We start from the raw sequence: 19,708 nt of genomic DNA, 5'->3' as shown, positions 1-19,708 counted from the left end.
ATGACGGCGACGGAGAGCGAGGATACCCGCCAGCAGAGACGTTCCGGAGCGACGGGGACACCACGGGGACGCGGCGACAGAGCGACATCCAGGGCAGCGGTGACGGGTCTGGAGCGGCGGGGACATGCGAGTACGGCTGCAACATCTGGAGGTCTGCAGGTTGAAGACCACTATTGGGTTCAAAATCTTAATTTTTTTTAGATTTTGCACCTATAAATTGGGTGCGTCTTATACGCCAGTGCGTTTGCACAAAACTGAGCTAAAACCTTGTGCTATTTTTATAAACCATATTATACAAATTCCTCAATATTCCTAACTGTATATGATGAATGCCTTTGACCGATAGGTTTTAAACCTATGTGAACATACCCTATGACTGTTTTAGATGCAGAAAACCTGCAGATGTCTGAATGCATAACCGCGTGGTGTCACTGTCCAAAACTCTGTTCCTAATAACTTAAAGGGGTGATCCGGTGGAAAACATTTTTTAAATCAACTGGTGCCAGAAAGTTAAACAGATTTGTAAATAAAAAAATGGAGAGGCAAGAAAGGAAAGAGCACACAAAAAGGCTACTTCCCCTGGGGTAAAGATGCAGCGTGGTCTCGGCATCTTATTTCATTATCTCCTGCGGGGTGCACATACGAATGTATGAAGTATCAATGTATGCAATAAAGAAAGCATGTACGTGCACCCACCGCTCAACGGAGACAATTCAGTATGGGAGTCCGGGTCACGGGAAGCTGGGTTTCAGCATTGGCGCAGGTAGAACGGCGCTCAGAGGCTACGCGGGCAGTTTCACACGTGAATGCGTGCTTCTTCTGGCCTTATTCTTCCGGAAGAAGCACAAATTCACATGTGAAATTTCCGGCGTAGCCTCCGAGCGCCGTTCTACCTGCACCGATGCTGAAACCCAGCTTCCCGTGACCCAGACTCCCATACCGAATAGTCTCCATTGAGTGCACGTACGTGCTTTCTTTATTGCATAGATTTGTAAATTACTTCTATTAAAAAATCTTTACCCTTCCAGTACTTTTTAGCAGCTGTATGCTACAGAGGAAATTCTTTTATTTTTTATTTTTTGTCTTGTCCACAGTGCTCTCTGCTGACACCTGATGCCCGTATCACGAACTGTCCAGAGCAGGAGAAAATCCCTATTGCAAACCTATGCTGCTTTGGACAGTTCCTGACACAGACAGAGGTGTCAGCAGAGAGCACTGCGGACAAGACAAAAAAGAAGTTCAAAAAGAAAAGAATTTCCTCTGTAGCATACAGCTGCTAAAAAGTACTGAAAGGGTAAAGATTTTGAAATAGAAGTCATTTACAAATCTGTTCAACTTTCTGGCACCAGTTAATTTAAAAAAAAAAAAATTTTCCACCGGAGTACTCCTTTAAATTCTTTTTGTGCAGTTTAGCAACAAATATGCATGTGATGCCGCAGATAGGGTGACCACCCCCCATGTGGGAGGCATGGATAGAGGGGGGGCTCCTGACAACTGACACTTAGATTTATGAGACGCCTCTAGCACAAAAAAACACAAGGAAATTGAGACAATATGCAGAACATGAAGTAAACATGGCCGCTATCTATTCATTTCTAGCATTCCACCTAAATACTGTAATCTCCTGTAACCTGGGGGAACAACATGAACAAGAAGTAACCAACATGATTCATCTAAATTCATTTCTACACGTCATGGAATTAATGTGTATGAATCGTCATCCAAGACAACACCCTAATTCTTCTGTAGGTCAATATGATTCCAAAGATACCCAATTTATAGAAGCATTGTTTTATTTTATACTAATTTAAAGAATGAGAACATTTTTGTAAAGAAAATTACTATACTTAAACCCTACTCTTCTGATGCCTATAAGCCTTTTATTTTTTCACAAACAGGGCCATATAGAGGAATAAATATTGCACCGTGATCTGTAGTAGTTATCAGCGCCATTTCTGATTAGATAGGACCTTTTGATAGATTTTTATAATTTTTTTTCTGGTACATGAAGAGAGCAAAAATCAGCAATTAGTATTTGAGGTTATGCAATTCACCATGTGGTTTCATTAAAAAGATAAGTATCTTCGGATGGGGGACATGTTTTAGATTGCTTGGGGGGGGGGGGGGGCGGTGTTTGGAAGTCCGGGGGCGATGGGGCCCCCCGTGATCTCCTGTTAGAAGCCCCGGTTCTCCAGCACAGGAGCGCGTCACCCAAATCGGAGGCTGCCATGCCCCCTCCATAAAAAACTGTGAGCCAAAGACTGCCGATCAGTTCTCCCATAGAACTTTATGGAGGGGGCGTGGCGGCCTCCGCTTCAGGCGGGGGTCGTGACGTACTCCTGTGCTGGAAAACTAGGGATCCAAACAGGAGATCGCGGGGGGCCTTCGGATAGGGGATACATTTTTCTTCATTATACTTATCCTTTAACATTATATTTTAATATTTCAGACATTACCTCATGCAGCGATACAAAACATGTTTGTTGTTTATGTTTACATCATTTTATTAAAAAAATTAGGAAAGGGGGGGGGGTGATTCAAACTTATTTGGGAAGGAGCTTATTCATATAATATTTAATTTATTTATTTCACAATTTATTTCAGTCCCCATAGCACAGTATTGATCAGTGTTATTGGTGCTCCATTACTACAGGCTGCTGAGGCGGACTGCACATTTAGAACACTGATTGGATTACATGGAGTGAGGTAAAGGACCTTTGATGCCCTCTTGATCGGGACCCCACGATTTTGCCGCGGTGGTCCCAATCAGCCCACTAAACTAACCAGCAGTTTTTTTTCCCTGCTTTTAGATGCAGCCACGAACTTTGATCATGGCTTCTAAAGGGTTAATGCCGGACATCAACCATATGTCAAAACCAAGCATATTCAGCAAACAGAAGAAATGTAAGTCCTTCCTGCAACTAACTGCAGTGTCATTTTTTAACAAAAATTATTTTTTAATTCTTTTTCCCCACACAAAAGACATTGGCCCTGATTTACTATGGCAAACCCGATATGTTTTGTCGGGACGTGCTCCAGATTCTGGTGCCAAAATTTGCGCCAGAATTGAGAAAAACCAGACTAACTCAATTTTAATGCGAAAACTCGAAAAAAGGGGTGTGACTACCAGGAAAAGTGGGCATGGTCACAGAAAAGGGGCGTGTTCCCGACATTTTCACAAAAAAAACAACATATTTACTAAGGTTTCCACAGAAAATGTGGTGGATTTCAGCTGAGGAAAACCCTACAGGTCAGAGAATGTGTAAAAAAAAGCAAAGTGTAGGGAAACGTGCAAAAATGTAGGGAAACCTTAGTAAATTCTGTGGGGAAAAAATTTGGGTAATTAAAACCCACAAAGAAACCTACACTCCACTTTTAGTAAATAATGTTGGCATGTTCAGAGGAAACATAGGGCCCTGTATCTAGTGAACGTGGGTTAATCTCGAATGTCAGCAGCACATTCAACCACTCCAGGATTGTTATAGATCTGAATAGAAACCGCGCTGCAGAAGATGCAGAAACAGTTGTATCCAGATAGAAGGAACATAAACTATTAACTGGTAAGTCCAGGTACCCCCCCTACACGCTGACCTCTACCTGTTCCTATATTGGCACTGGACATACCTGGGCCCGGCTGACATCACTGAGCAGCTGGTCTCTGTGCAGAATTCTGTGATGGTGCCGTACAGCATGTTAATCTGATTGAAGAAATCCACAGCTGGAAAATAAGAAAAGAAGTTACCGGTGACATTTCTTTTAGGCGTTTTCCAGTATAAAAACAAACATTTGACTCCTATTGAAAGTATAAAATACAATGTAAAAATTCTCAGTATATTGTAATAAATGTATAAATAAACAAATGTATAGTTTTCCACGCAATCCCTGGTACACAATGTGATGCTTATAGCTTAGTGCACATGCTCAGTTCCAGCACTAGGAGTTATAGGCAGGCGAGTGGTTGCTCTATGAAACAGGATGGGAACTAGGAACAATTGTGAGGGGCTCATCAGTGAGGGAGCACAATATGAAGTGCACAGGAAAAGCAGATGTCAGCAATGCATGATGGAAACTGTAGTTAAAGGGGCACTCCGCTGCTCAGCATTTGGAACAAACTGTTGCAAACGCTGGACTCAGGAGTTTGTGACGTCATAGCCCCGCCCCCTCAAACCATCACGCTCCGCCCCCTCAATGCAAGTCTATGGGAAGGGGCGTGACAACGTCACGCCCCCTCCCATAGACTTGCATTGAGGGGGTGTAACATGACATCATGAGGGGGCGTGGCCGAGCACAGCGTTCGGTACTAAATGTTCCGAACGTGGGCCAGTGGAGTACCCCTTTAAGATAACAAAATACCCTGTTTTATCATTACAGAGTCCATTGACAACGCTTGAGTTAAGGTTAAGATATAAAATGTCTTTACAATTCAGAATGGAATGAAACATACAGATTATCAATATCCAGGTGTGACCCAGCCTCGTGAGCCATGTATCTAATCTTCAGAGAACTACACAAATAGTCACTTCCCTAATATATATCATCCCAGAACGGTTCCCTTTATGAGCCCCAGCGATTGCTTTCAGCTATATATCACAGTCACCTGGCATCAGCTTGTTAGTCACCCAGCAGAATCCAGGTAAAGGTGTACAGCCAACAGAAGTAACAAGCATCAAACCTAACCTTTATTAGGAAATGTTCACCAAGATAAGTGTGTGCAATTGTGGTAATCCATTTAACCCATAGATCACACAGGTGGGTCACCTGGTTCTGTAGAATTGTTATAGGTAATAACCCATCACCTTTCTATTAAGATGGCGTTAAGTCATATAGATAACTTGGCCTAGGGCTATCACACTGTACTCCCTACATGTTTTTGTTGCTGTACTGGTGTGACATCATCAGGGGAAACAAGACAGTGTGTGATACAATTAGAATATACATGAGAGGTACAGGTTTGGGCATAAAATAGGCAAAAAGCCATACCCTGCCCATATGAAATACATATATGGATGTTGGGAAGAAACCTTAAACATGCACTGGCCCCCTGCCGGGTTGAGCCACGTTGACCAAATGCTTGGCATAGCAAGGTAACCATCCACAGTGGTAGCCAGATCTGTGATGAATCTGTCTTAGCGTCCGGGTGCTGCCTCCATGTGCCCTGCTGTATGCAGCCTGTACCAGCACAGACGAGGGAGAGTAGCTTATCTCCCCTTCCAGTATTTATAGAAGATATTGGGATTTGGTTTCTCTACTGCTGCTCTATTACCAGGATTGGTCAAAAGCTGGTTTCCGGCGAGTGTGATACGGCTGCAAGTCCCAGCCCACTTGTAGGTCTAATGGCCTACGAACAATCACAGATTTCTAAGACTGTGTCATAAGACCCGCGGTCAGGCTGGTACTTGTGGTTCTATTATGTTAAACTAAAACTAGCCATAAAATGAGAAATTCTGTTAAATCAATAATAATGGAAAATGACTGTAAATGCAGTCAATGCTTGATATGCTACTTACTAAAAACAGATTTTCATGCGGCTTTCAGTAAAATGTCAGAAACCAAAATGTCAGATGGAATTTCCCTTTAACAACTTATTTACATGGGTTTGCACTTGTTTACAAGTCGGCCAACATCCCCACCAAGAAACAATGCCCTCCTCGTCAATAGGCACCGATATACTGCTGCTCAACCAGATATTTTATTGCTCGAATGCACCGGCAAAGAAAAAAAAGGTGAGAGCCCAGAGACCAAATGTATGGTCTACCCTCAGAACAGGCAATAAATAGACGATCACTATGGTTCCTGATGGTCAGACCCCAAGGAACCATACACTTACATTACCTACTCTGTAGTTGTTTGTGTGCTAACCCCTTAAAGGGGTACTCTGCTACTCAGCATTTGGAACCAACTGTTGCTAACACTGGAGCCGGCAGCTCGTGACGTCATAGCTCCGCCCCCTCATGCCATCACGCCCAGCCCCCTCAATGCAAGTCTATGGGAGGGCGCGTGACAGCCACCACGCCCCCTCCCACAGACTTGCATTGAGGGGGCAGGGCATGATACCATGAGGGGGTGGGGCTATGACATCACGAGCTCCCGGCACTGGCTCCAGAGTTCGGAACAGTTGGTTCCAAACGCTGAGCAGCAGAGTACCCCTTTAAGACTGATTCCACTTCTGGACCAAAATATGTCCTCTCACTGTATGGCTTTTTTTTTAAGCTAAAAACGCTGCAGTCAAATGTTAGCTGGGAGAAAGATAAAATGCCAAACCCCAAGTGTGTTTTTTTCAATTTACAAAATCGCAGCGTGTTGAGGGCACGGCATTTTATGCTTTCATAGGCTTCTGTAAGAGGAAGAAAAAAAAAATGTAAATGTATTTTAAATGAGCATCCTCCCAATTCTTCTCGAGATCCTTCAGTCACATACATGAATGAATTAATTACATGAATAAAAAAATCCAGAGGATAAAATGACAAAGAAAAGATGAAGCCTGCAGAGCAGAAATCTGCATGTTTACAAGTTATTTCAGGAATAGAAATAGTGCTGCTCATTATGTGCACACACAGGACAGCTTATCCTGAAAAGTCACATAAAACCAGGGGTACGCCTTAAATGTTGGTTCTTTGGGGGTTTCTAGTTACATATATTGATGGATTATTTTGCTGCTCAGTATAAACCATCAATATCTGATCGGCAGAGCAGTGGTCTACACCATGATCAGAGCCAAAAGCAGCTTCATTCACTGTATAATGGCCGCGCTGGGTACTTGCAGCTCAGCTCCTGTTTACTTCAATGGGAGATGAGCAGCAGTAAAGCTAAGTTCACACTGTTTGTTGCACCATTTGACTTTTCGTTACAGCACGTTCAATTTTGCTGTATGCAAAAAACAGTCAACGACGCTATTGAGTGTTAACCCTTTCCCGCTATAGGACGTATGCATACGTCCAAGCATCCGTCACATTCGCGCATTTGGACGTATGCATATGTCCTAGGGATCGCCGGCACTGCCGCGGGCAGCACAGGGGATTGGTGACAGGACCCGGCTGTTAATCACAGCCGGAGTCCCGCCGGAGCCGCGATCGCGCCAATCCTGGCAGCATTAACCCCATAGATGCCGTGATCAATCCTGATCACGGCATCTATGGTGTTGACAGGGGGCGCTCTCTCCCCTGTTCCCCAACGGCAGCGCCGCAATATGATCGCGGGTCGCCATGGTTCTTCAATAACAGTATAAAGTGTAAAAAAAATATATATATATAAAAAAAAAATGCCCCTTTCCCAATAAAAGCCCTGTATTATGACCAAAAACACAAATCATATACATAATAGGTAATGCCACTTCCGTAATGACGTGTACTATAAAACTATAGTGTAAATTATCCCGCACGGTGAACGGCGTAAAAAAAAAAAAATAAAAAAAATAAAACAAAGCGCAAAATTCGCCAATTTTGGTACAAATAGCGGAATTAAAAAAAAACCCTCAAAAGGTAACACAAAAAATGATACCAAAAAGTACAGCTCATCCCGCAAAAAATAAGCCTTTACTCAATGGTGTCGGACGGAATATAAAAAAAAGTTAAGGCTGTTGGACAATGAATGGCCGAAAAATAATTTACTCAGAAAAGGAAAAAGAATATAGAAAGCGATATAAAATGGGTATTGCCATAATCGTACTGACCCACAGAATAAATATAACATCAGTTTTACCGCACAGTGTAATTTTTTAAACGCCATAAGTTTTCCAGTTTCACAATATTTTGAAGTTTTTCACAAAAAATTCTGCATGTGTCAACAAAAATGCACCACTTATATAAAGTACAATATGTCACGAAAAAACAATCTCAGAATCGCTCCGCTCAGAAAAAGCATTCTAAAGTTATTACCATTTAAAGAGATACATGATTTTAAAAATAAGAGCCTGGTCATAGAGGTAAAAAAAAAAAAAAATGGGTCCGTCCTTAAAGGGGTACTCCGCCCCTGGCATCTTATCCCCTATCCAAAGGACTCCGGGGATCACCGCTGCTGCACCCCGCCATCATTACTGCGCAGAGCGAATTCGTCATGGCTCCGCCCGTCATGACATCACGGCCCGTCCCCTTAATGCAAGTCTATGGCAGGGGGCGTGATAACCGCCACGCCCCCTCCCATAGACTTGTATTGACGGGGGCGGGCCGTGATGTCACGAGGAGGGGAGCCGTCACGTAACGATGTTCTGGCCCCTGTATTGCCCGTCATTACGTGCAGAGCGATCTCGCTCTGCGCAGTAATGATAGCGGAGGGCAGCAGCGATCTGCCATCTTATCCCCTATCCTTTGGATAGGGGATAAGATGTCTAGGGGCGGAGTACCCCTTTAAGGGGTTTAAAAAAATAAAAAACACCTTATGCTTTACTATACTTTGTTATAATATAAGTCAATGGGGAACGGATTATGCTGTATGCCATACACCAGCATCAGTTTTTAGCATCTGTTAATGTATACGTTTTTTTTTTCTCATAAAAGGTATATGTTTAATGGACAGCGGTAAAGGGGTATTTAAACCAACATTTAAAGGGGTATTCCAGAAAAAAATTTTTTTTAATATATCAACTGGTTCCAGAAAGTTAAACAGATTTGTAAATTACTTCTATTAAAAAATCTTAATTCTTCCAATAATTATCAGCTGCCGAAGTTGAGTTGTTCTTTTCTGTATGACAACAGTGCTCTCTGCTGACATCTCTGTCTGTCTCGCGAACTGCACAGAGTAGAAGAGGTTTGCTATGGGGATTTGCTTCTACTCTGGATAGTTCCCAAGACAGGTGTCATCAGAGAGCACTTAGACAGAAATGAACAACTCAACTTCAGCACCTCATAAGTACTAAAAGGATTAAGATTTCTTTAATAGAAGCAATTTACAAATCTATTTAACTTTCTGGAGCAAGTTGAGATTATATATAGAGATGAGCGAATTTACAGTAAATTCGATTCGTCACGAACTTCTCGGCTTGGCAGTTGATTTATCCTGCATAAATTAGTTCAGCTTTCAGGTTCTCCCGTGGGCTGGAAAAGGTGGATACATTCCTAGGAAAGATTCTCCTAGGACTGTATCCACCTTTTCCAGCCCACGGGAGCACCTGAAAGCTGAACTAATTTATGCAGGAAAAGTCATCAACTGCCGAGCCGAAAAGTTCGTGACGAATCGAATTTTCTGTAAGTTCGCTCATCTCTAATTATATATATATATATATATATATATATATATATATATATATATATATATATATATATATATATATATATAGTTTTTTTCCTGGATAACTCCTTTAAGGCTTTGTTTTCCAAACTGTGTACCTCCAGCTGTTGCAAAAACACATCTATTTTTGAAACAGTTGGAGGCACAATGTTCGGGACTCCTAGACTGTCTAAACGGGACAGTGACAACCCGCTCAGCTAACTGCTGACATAGGCGAGTGTCTAGATGACAATAGTGGCCGGAGCATTCAGTGGGTGACCCCCGAGGAAGCGAGGTAGGTGAGTATATGTTGTCTTATTTTCATTGTGGTACGAGACACGATAGGAAGGAATTATTCAATATCCGCTATTGCCCTTTTTATGGCTTTTGTTTAGGATTTGTTGAAACAATTGTCAGATATCCTTAGGAAATTGCTTATTTGAGCGAACATGCAAAAAAAAAAAAAAAAAAAAAATTTATAAAAAAAAAAAAAAAAAGCCTTGCGCAAAAGTTAAATACTTTAGTTTAAAATATAAGTAGAAAATGATGATGATGGTGAAGTGTTCCTGCAGCTGAATGCAATAAGGCAATGGAATTACGTGTAATGTCCTAATACAATGTCATTACCCAAATAGCACTTTCCATACCCTAAAAATAGTCCTTTACATAGGAAGGAAAGTGGGAAGACACTGGAGCGTACACTCCGCACATGCTGACATTTAGGCGGCCATATACGTGACTCTTCACAAGCCGGTAACAAAAGGACTCTCCGTGACAAATAGTCAAAGGGAAGTCAGGAGATATTTTTAGCCTTCATTATCATTACTCTAATAGGAAGACATTTATCTAATCCCCTAAAAGCAGTGGTCTTCAACCTGCGGACCTCCAGATGTTGCAAAACTACAACTCCCAGCATGTCCGGACAGCCAACGGCTGTCCGGGCATGCTGGGAGTTGTAGTTTTGCAACATCTGGAGGTCCGCAGGTTGAAAAACACTGCCCTAAAGAAACCCTTAAAGGGGTATTCCAGGCAAAAACTTTTTATTTATATATATATATTATAAATATTATAAATATATATAAATTATAAATATATATAAATTATAAATATATATAATATATAATATAATATATAATATATATTATAATATATATATATCTATCTATCTATATCTCAACTGGCTCTGGAAAGTTAAACAGATTTGTAAATTACTTCTATAAAAAAATATTAATCCTTCCAATAGTTATTAGCTTCTGAAGTTTTCTGTCTAACTGCTCAATGATGATGTCACGTCCCGGGAGCTGTGCATGATGGGAGAATATCCCCCATAGGAACTGCACAGCTCCCGGGACGCGAGTCATCAGAAAGCAGTTAGACAGAAAACAGCAACTCAACTTCAGAAGCTAATAACTATTGGAAGGATTAAGATTTTTTTAATAGAAGTAATTCACAAATCTGTTTAACTTTCCGGAGCCAATTGTTCTATAAAAAAAAAGTTTTGGCCTGGAATACCCCTTTAAGACCACCAGGTAACGATAGCCTGACTAAAATCCCCATTGGGACACACACAGAGGGGGACAATTATCATTGTTGTCTTTAGAAAGTGAGTTTTTTTTTCGCTTTGGTTTTGCTTACGTGCGACAGATTTATTATAATATCAAGGGGTGGAGGATAAAATAGTGCATATAAACAAAAAACAGTAAATCCCTTCAGTACAACATTTTGTGTGATTCCTCCTCTGCGACTTCTTTTTCACAAAAAGTCATTGTTGCGACTTTTTAAAAGGGCTTTCCTAAGGCAGTTTTGTGAGCCTGGTCTGACCCGTCTTAGGTGTGCGGCTTTTTTTTAATGTCTGTGTGTGACATCTGCACTTCATAAATTTGCAACCACTGCAAAGTGAAAACTGAAAGTTGCGCAGGTAAGGCTGGGTTCACACAACGTTTTTGCAATACAGTTCCCGTATCAGATTTTGGATAAAAAACCTGAAGAAAAAAAAAAAAAAAAAAACTGATTCCTCAAAACCTGGCTAAACTGCATCAAGACGTGTGTACAAACTTTAATCCATATACGCTATGAAAAATGAGGTCCGGTTGTATCCGTTTTTTAAGAAAAAAAAATATACATTTTTAACTTTTCATTCCATTATGAATAAAGTTTCACTTGTTTGATTGAAATTCAGAGAAAAAAACTGTGCAAAGTCAAAAACCGGATGGTGAAAACCAGATAGACCCGTACGCACATACGGTTCTGTACGTTTCCCAATGGATCCCATGTTAAAAAAAAAGCATATACGTTTCAATACGTTTTTTCACCCAGACCAGAAACAGTGGTAGGCTGCTACGGTTTTGGGTTCGGGAAAAAAACTGACAAAACCGTACAGGATGCAACACAACCTGATGCATCTTTTGGCATACGGTTTTCAATGGAGAGTCCATGCATACGGTTTTCAATACGGTTCCGTACGGTTTTTAAATTGAAAACTTATATGGGAACTGTATTGCAAAAACGTTGTGTGAACCCAGGCTAAGGCTGTGTGCTACTATGGGAGTCCGGGAAACATAAGCATCCTAGATCTGTTTTAACAACTGCCATAGACTGCAACAGAATGTGCAGTGTATATTAGTGATCGACCGATTATCGGTATGGCCGATATTATCGGCCGATAATCACGATTTTGGGCATTATAGGTATCAACAATTACCTTGCCGATAATGACCTACCCCCACCCGCCGCACCGCGACCAATCTCTAGCCCCCCCCCCGGCCCGTCGCACCGCACCCAGCAGCGGGACTGCGGCGATCTGACATCTTATCCCCTATGCTTTGGATGCAGTACCCCTTTAAATAAGTTCTTACAAGAGTATGTGTTTAAAAACATATCCTCTGTCCACACTGTATAGAGCATTAAAGGGAACCAATCATCAGATTTTACCCTATATAACGCTTGGCAAAGTGTTATATAGGGTAAAATCTTTATTTTCACCATTCCCGGGGGACGCTCCTGCCCCCAGGGATGGTGAAGATATGAGGTTATAAACTAGTCACCGCCGCCGCCGTAAGTAGTCCCCTGGGCGGGGAGCCCTTCTCATCTACTCCCGTTCTTCGGCCGGGAGCGACGCCCCCTCCGCTTGATTGATGGGCCGCGACATCGCTCTGCTTTGTCTGTTCAGTGAGCGGAACAATGACGCGGCCCATCAATCAAGCGGAGGGGGAGTCTCTCCCGGCCGAAGAACGGGACTAGGCGAGTGGAGCTCCCGCCCAGGTGACTACTTACGGCGGCGGGCGGCGACTAGTTTATAACTTCACCATCCCTGGGGATGGTGAGGACAACAATTTTACCCTATATAACGCTTTGCCAAGCATTATATAGGGTAAAATCTGATGATTGGTTCCCTTTAATGTCTAATCGCAAAGGGGCACTATCTCTGGGACCCTCCACGATTTTAGAACCGTGCCCCGAATCTCTCCACGCATGATACACAAGCTACGTACTCTGATATATACTCCCATAGGGAATGCATGCAGCGTGCATGACTCTACACTCCATGCAGCTGGGCATTCATTGGCCCATTCTAGAGATTGCAGGGGGTCCCAGAGGTTGGAACCTACATGATCAGACACTTATCCCCTATTCACAGGATAAGTACCTTTAAAAAGGGACTGTAATGATGAGAAAAATGCAGCTTCTTCCATCCAATAACAGTGCCCTGCTAATCCATAGGTTAAAGGGGTACTCCGGTGGAAAACTTATTTTTTTAAATGAACTGGTGCCAGAAAGTTAAACAGATTTGTAAATTGCTTTATTAAAACAATCTTAATCCTTTCAGTACTTATTAGCAGCAGTATGCTACAGAGGAAATTCTTTTTTTATTATTATTATTTCTTTTTTGTCTTGTCCACAGTGCTTTCTGCTGACACCTCTGTCCGTGTCAGGAACTGTCCAGAGCAGCATAGGTTTGCTATGGGAATTCTGGACATTTCCTGAGACGGGCATCAGGTGTCAGCAGAGAGCACTGTGGACAAGACAAAAGAAACTCAAAAAGAAAAGAATTTCCTCTGTAGCATACAGCTGCTAATAAGGATTGGAAGGGTAAAGATTTTTTTAATAGAAATCATTTACAAATCTGTTTAACTTTCTGGCAAAAAAATAAATAAAATAAAGTGTTTTCCACCGGAGTACCCCCTTTAAATGTTGCATTGAAGTGAACGGGCCTGAGCTACAATACCACACAATTTTCTGCTGCTATTGAATAAAAAATAAAGATAGTCAAATTCTTTAAAAAGATGTTTTCAGGAGCTCCTATATTTACCTCTGATGCTGAGCTGCTAGAACTGTCGTCGTCGTCCCCCCCCCCCCCCCCCCCCCCCACCGAAAGCTATTTCAGTCTCATGCCTAAGAATACAGGAGATTGAGTTCAAAGGCATCAGTGACACCTGCAGAGGGGTTATGGTGACCTGCAGGCACACATCATAGAGGGGGCTGCCACTCAAACAGTAAAGGACTGCTGTAAACAGCGGCCCCCTCTCGACATAACCATCGCATGGTAGCAGCAGCTATTATGAGTATCTAGTCTGGCGTTTCCCAACCAGTGTGCCTCCAGCTGTTGCAAAACTACAAATCCCAGCATGCCCAGACAGCCAACGGCTGTCTGGGCATACTGGGAGTTGTAGTTTTGCAACAGCTGGAGGTCCGCAGGTTAGAGACCACTGCCCTAAAGAAACCCTTATCTAGTCTGGTGTTTCAAAACCAGGGTGCCTCCAGCTGTTGCAAAACTACAAATTCCAGCATGCCCGGACAGTGCTGGGAGTTGTAATTTTGCAACAGCTGGAAACACCCTGGTTGGGAAACACTGGTTTAGTCTCTCAGATAAGAGGGGAGTAGGTATGCCCTGGTATCTCAGCAGCTCTGTTTTCACCCCCTACGGACAATAAGTGCCATGAAGAATTTTATTTAAGGGAACAGTCAGATCCAGTCCAGGAGCAGCAGGCACCTAGATTAAAGTGATGTGTGGGGTGGCATGCCTGCTGCCCAGTTACACTACTCCTCCACTGCTGCTAACAGTGCCAACCAGCAGCTAGACCACCATGCCATCCATATATTGTGTTGAATCCCTGGTAACCTGGAGTGTTTGTTTACATGGCTGTTTTGCTTCAATGTGTTTTGCACTTGCATTGTGACCTTTTTTATGTCTACGTTGCCATGTATACCTGTATACCCCCGTTTACATTGTACTCACACCCAATGTCACTAGAGCTGCAACCATTAATCTACTATCAATAAAAAATTAAAAAAATAAATCGATAAAGGGAATCGTCTATAACCATTTCCGTTATGGAATAATCTGTAGTTAGGGGGCGTGGCATTTGACGATAGGGGCGGGCCTAAAAACATGAAAAACCTATCTATAGTTACTACTTTCCCTGCCCCTACATGTTCCCCTCTGCCTCCCCGAAGACGCTGAGGCCTAGCTCCAGCAGTGAGACCACGGCCTGGAGTGCAGTCAGAGCCAGCGCCACCTCCTGGTGCCTGACATCACGGGATCCCCATCGGTAGACCAGAAGCTATGTTCTCCATCCTCTCTGCAGTGACAGATCTTCCTGGTGCAGGACGCCATCACTAAGGTCCATTTACTGCATCTCCCCTGCAGCGAGGCTCCGGCTCATAGGCTAACCCTTGAGGTGCTGTCCTCTCTCTCCCCTGTTAAAGGGGTATTCCAGGAAAAAACTTTTTTTTTTTTTTATATATCAACTGGCTCCAGAAAGTTAAACAGATTTGTGAACATCTATTTAAAAAAATCTTAATCCTTCCAGTAGTTATCAGCTGCTGAAGTTGATTTGTTCTTTTCTGTCTAACTGCTCTCTGATGACACCTGTTCAAAGTAGGAGCGAATCCCCATAGCAAACCTCTTATGCTCTGGACAGTTCCTGAGACAGACAGAGGTGTCAGCAGAGAGCACTGCTGTCAGACAGAAAAGAACAGCTCCACTTCAGCAGTTGATAAGTACTAGAAGGATTAAGATTTTTTTTTAATAGAAGTCATTTACAAATCTGTTTAACTTTCTGGAGCCAGTTGATATGGGGGAAAAAAAAAATCCCTGGAATACCCCTTTAACCCTTCGGGTGCTGTCCACTCTCGCTCCCCCCCCCCTTTAACCCCTTAACGACGCAGGACGTAAATGGACGTCCTGGTGATGTGGTTCTTAACACACCAGGACGTACATTTACGTCCTGAGCATAACTACGGGCATTGGAGCGATGCCGGCATCATGCGCGGCAGGTCCCGGCTGTGGATCGCAGCCAGGGACCCGCCAGTAATGGCGGACACCCGCGATCCCGCGGATGTCCGCCATTAACCCCTCAGATGCCGTGATCAATACAAATCACGGCATCTGCAGCATTGAGGTCACTTAACAGGATGATCGGATCGCCCACAGCGCTGCCCCGGCGATCCGATCATCCTGCATGGCAGCCGGAGGTCCCCTCACCTGGCTCCGCTGCCTTCCGGGAGTCTTCTGCTCTGATCTGCCTTCCCGCCGACCAGAGCAGAAGATGACCGATAATGCTGATCAGTGCTGTGTCCTATACATAGCACTGAACAGCATTAGCAATCGAATGGTTGCTATAAATAGTTCCCTATGTGGACTATAAGAGTGTAAAAATAAAAGCAAAAAAAGTATAAGTAAAAAAAACTTGAAAAACCCCCTCCCCCAATAAAAACGTAAATTGTCCCATTTTCCCTATTTTACCCCCAAAAAGTGTAAAAAAATTATTTTATATACATATTTGGTATCGCCGCGTCCGTAAGTATCCGAACTATTAAAATAAAATGTAAATGATCCCGTACGGTGAACGGCGTGAATGTAAAAAAAAATAAAATAAAAAAATAAAAGTCCTAAATAGCTGCTTTTTTATAACATTTTATTGCAAAAAAATTTGTCCTCATACCACCGCTTATACGGAAAAATTAAAAAGTTATAGGTCTTCAAAATAGGGGGATTTTAAACGTACTAATTTGGTTAAAAAGTTTGCGATTTTTTTTTTAAGCGCAACAGTAATAGAAAAGTATATTATCATGGGTATCATTTTAATCGTATTGACCCAGAGAATAAAAAACACATGTCATTTTTACCATAAATTGTACGGCGTGAAAACAAAACCTTCCAAAATTAGCAAAATTTCGGTTTTCTTTTTAATTTCCCCACACAAATAGTATTTTTTTGGTTGCGACCATACATTTTATGGTAAAGTGAGTGATGGCATTACAACGGACAACTGGCCGCGCAAAAAACAAGCCCTCATACTAGTCTGTGGATGAAAATATAAAAGAGTTATGATTTTTTGAAGGGGAGGAGGAAAAAACTAAAGCGTAAAAATAAAATTGTCTGAGTCCTTAAGGTCCAAATGGGCTGAGTCCTTAAGGGGTTAAAAGGGGTATTCCAGTAAAAAAAAAAAAATAATAATAATAATTTCATATCAACTGGCTCCATAAGGTTAAACAGATTTTTTAATTAATTCTATAAAAAATATATTAATCCTTCCAGTACTTAGCTGCTAAAGTTGAGTTGTTCTTTTCTATCTGACCACAGTGCTCTCTGCTGACACCTCTGTTCATTTTAGGAGCTGTCCAGAGGAGAGCAAATCCCCATAGCAAACCTCTCCTGCTCTGTACAGTTCCTGAGACAGACAGAGGTGTCAGCAGAGAGAACTGCTGTCAGACAGAAAAGAACAACTCCACTTCAGTACTGGAAGGATTAAGATTTTTTTTATAGAAGTAATTTACAAATCTGTTCAACTTTCTGGAGCCAGTTGATATGGCAATTTTTTTTTTTTTACTGGAATACCCCTTTAACCTCAATCCCAAGTTTGTTTTTATCCAATCAATCGATTCTTAAAATCATTGTTAGTAGCAGCCGTAGATATCGCTGCTGCACAATAGATGCCACTGATCAGCCAGGTTCCACACAGCTGTTGCAAAACTACAACTCCCAGCATGCCCAGACAGCCGTTGGCTATCTGGCCATGCTGGGAGTTGTAGTTTTGCAAATGCTAGAGGTCAACAGTTTGAAGACCACTGTATGAGGTGAGGAAAAATTTTTTTCAATAAATAAAAAAAAAGGAGATCCATAAGAAGCACGGACAAAAAAGATCAGCAGACCGATTCCCGGCAGAAACATGCGATACCAGTGAGATGTCACCAGTAAAAAGTTCTCAAATGTATAACAAATAAAAATCACATACAAACATTTTTTTTCTCAACAATTTATAATAATTATTTTCTTCTTTTTGGAGGCCGATCGTCTACACATCCTGCACGTCTCAATGACATAAGGTACTGTATATACTCACTGTTCACAGCGATCCATTCATTGAGGTCCTCTCCCTCTGGTAACATGACGGCCTGCCTGAGATTACCGCTGCCCAGCGTGGCCTCCGCATGTTTCAGGAGCTCGTACTGATGTGATCCCTCCGGGATGTTCTTCTTGGGTTTAAAGGTTTTAGAAGATCGACTGCCACTGGAGAACATAATAAAAGTTGTATTATAGACTTTTAATGATGGCGAGGGATGTCATAAAAAGAGGGGGGGGGGGGTCGGGACTATGCTGGGGGGGTTGTCAGGGGGAGGGGTCTATGCTGGGATGAAGTCATCAGAAGGGGGGGGAATTGGGGGTCTATGCTTGGTTCAGGTCATTAGGGTGTCTATGCTGGAGCGATGTGATTGCTGAAGCTATGTCGTCAGAGAGGCATTGGGTCTACGCTGGGGCAAAATCAGCAGGGGGGGTGTATGCTGGGATAATGTCATCGGGGGGGGGGGGGGGGGTTTATGCTGGGGCAATGTCATCAAGAGGGGGGTCTACACTGGGGTGATGTCATCAAGAGGGGTGTCTACACTGGGGCTATGTCATCAGGTGGGTCTACACTGGGGCTATGTCATCAGTGGGTCAGTCTATGCTGAGGTGACGTCTAAGGGGGGGGTCTACGCTGGGGCGATGTCATTAGGTGGGTCTATGCTGAAAATATGTCATCAGAGGCGTGGGGTCTACAGTGGAGCAAAATCAGCAGGGGGGTGTATGCTGGGGTGATGTCATCAGAGGTGGGGAGTCTACGCTGAGTGATGTCATCAGAGGTGGGGAGTCTACGCTGAGTGATGTCATCAGAGGTGGGGAGTCTACGCTGAGTGATGTCATCAGAGGTGGGGAGTCTACGCTGGGGTGATGTCGTCAGAGGTGGGGAGTCTGCGCTGAGTGATGTCATCAGAGGTGGGGAGTCTACGCTGAGTGATGTCATCAGAGGTGGGGAGTCTACGCTGAGTGATGTCATCAGAGGTGGGGAGTCTACGCTGAGTGATGTCATCAGAGGTGGGGAGTCTACGCTGGGGTGATGTCGTCAGAGGTGGGGAGTCTGCGCTGAGTGATGTCATCAGAGGTGGGGAGTCTACGCTGAGTGATGTCATCAGAGGTGGGGAGTCTACGGTGGGGCGATGTCATCAGAGGTGGGGAGTCTACGCTGGGGCGATGTCATCAGAGGTGGGGAGTCTACGCTGGGGCAATGTCATTGGTGGTGAGTCTACGCTGGGGCGATGTCATCAGAGGTGGGGAGTCTACGCTGGGGCGATGTCATCAGAGGTGGGGAGTCTACGCTGGGGCGATGTCATCAGAGGTGGGGAGTCTACGCTGGGGCGATGTCATCAGAGGTGGGGAGTCTACGCTGGGGCGATGTCATCAGAGGTGGGGAGTCTACGCTGAGTGATGTCATCAGAGGGGGGTCTACGCTGGGTCATGTCATCAGAGGGGAGTCTAAGCTGGGGAATCATGGACCCATTTAGGGTAACAACTGGGGGCTCCCAGCTAACAAACCCCAATGATACCATCTGACATACCATGGCAAGCACTTGGCACTCACACCCATCCATATGTTTACTAGAACAGGGTACAGGGAGGTCTACAGAAAAGCATCAGGACAAAAGTTGTCATCCAGAAAAGTGGCAGAAATGTTGCCTAGTGGGGGAGGGGAACTTCACCAGACAACTTCACCTGCACTTCCCACAAGTTGTGTACCCCTCCCCGCACAGCCTGCTGCAGTCACCCCGGTGTGAGGGTAGCGGAGCCCGGGTGATGATGTCTGCAGGCCTGACAGCCGAGGCCGCCCCCCACTTCCCCTCTGAACTTCCCCTTCCTATCTCTACCACGGATAACCCCGGGCTGTCTCCCCGCCGCCGTCTCCCGGTTGCCCATCACTCACAAGAGGAAACTCATGATGCCGGGGAAGGAGACAGCGATCTCCGACCCGCTCCACTGCCGCCGCTTCTCACTGTCTGACGGGAGGACACGGACACCGAACACAGCAAGCCACTTCCGGCCGAGCCCGCCCAGAAGCCAAATCTCGCGGGAAGTAAGGAGGAGCAGACGCTCGCTCCCAGCAAAGTCACGCCCACATCCCTGGTGCTACACGCCCCCTACGGGATGGAGAGCAGCGGTTGGCTTTACCATCAGACAGTCTTTTAAAGTGGG

At 43.7% G+C, this 19,708-nt stretch overlaps 1 protein-coding gene across 4 annotated transcripts in view; it reads right to left on the bottom strand.

The window, feature by feature from the left end:
* LOC130368144 (MOB kinase activator 1A) overlaps positions 1-19,708 on the bottom strand; it is a 65,646-nt gene that overhangs the window by 23,738 nt on the left and 22,200 nt on the right. For 2 of the 4 annotated variants that reach the window (XM_056571498.1, XM_056571497.1), the window contains exons 2-3: positions 17,547-17,713; positions 3,625-3,718 (exon numbers count right to left, since the gene is read on the bottom strand). In XM_056571498.1, coding sequence (XP_056427473.1) covers positions 3,625-3,718; positions 17,547-17,713 — 261 coding nt within the window. Of the gene's footprint in view, positions 1-3,624; positions 3,719-17,546; positions 17,714-19,077; positions 19,140-19,439; positions 19,596-19,708 lie in introns of those variants that run through there. The other 2 variants (XM_056571496.1, XM_056571499.1) reach the window with 2 other exon arrangements.

Source organism: Hyla sarda, chromosome 4, assembly GCF_029499605.1.
Source record: "Hyla sarda isolate aHylSar1 chromosome 4, aHylSar1.hap1, whole genome shotgun sequence".
Taxonomy (NCBI): domain Eukaryota; kingdom Metazoa; phylum Chordata; class Amphibia; order Anura; family Hylidae; genus Hyla; species Hyla sarda.
Note: the sequence above shows the minus strand (reverse complement) of the source record. Positions and strands in the feature narration are given on the sequence as shown.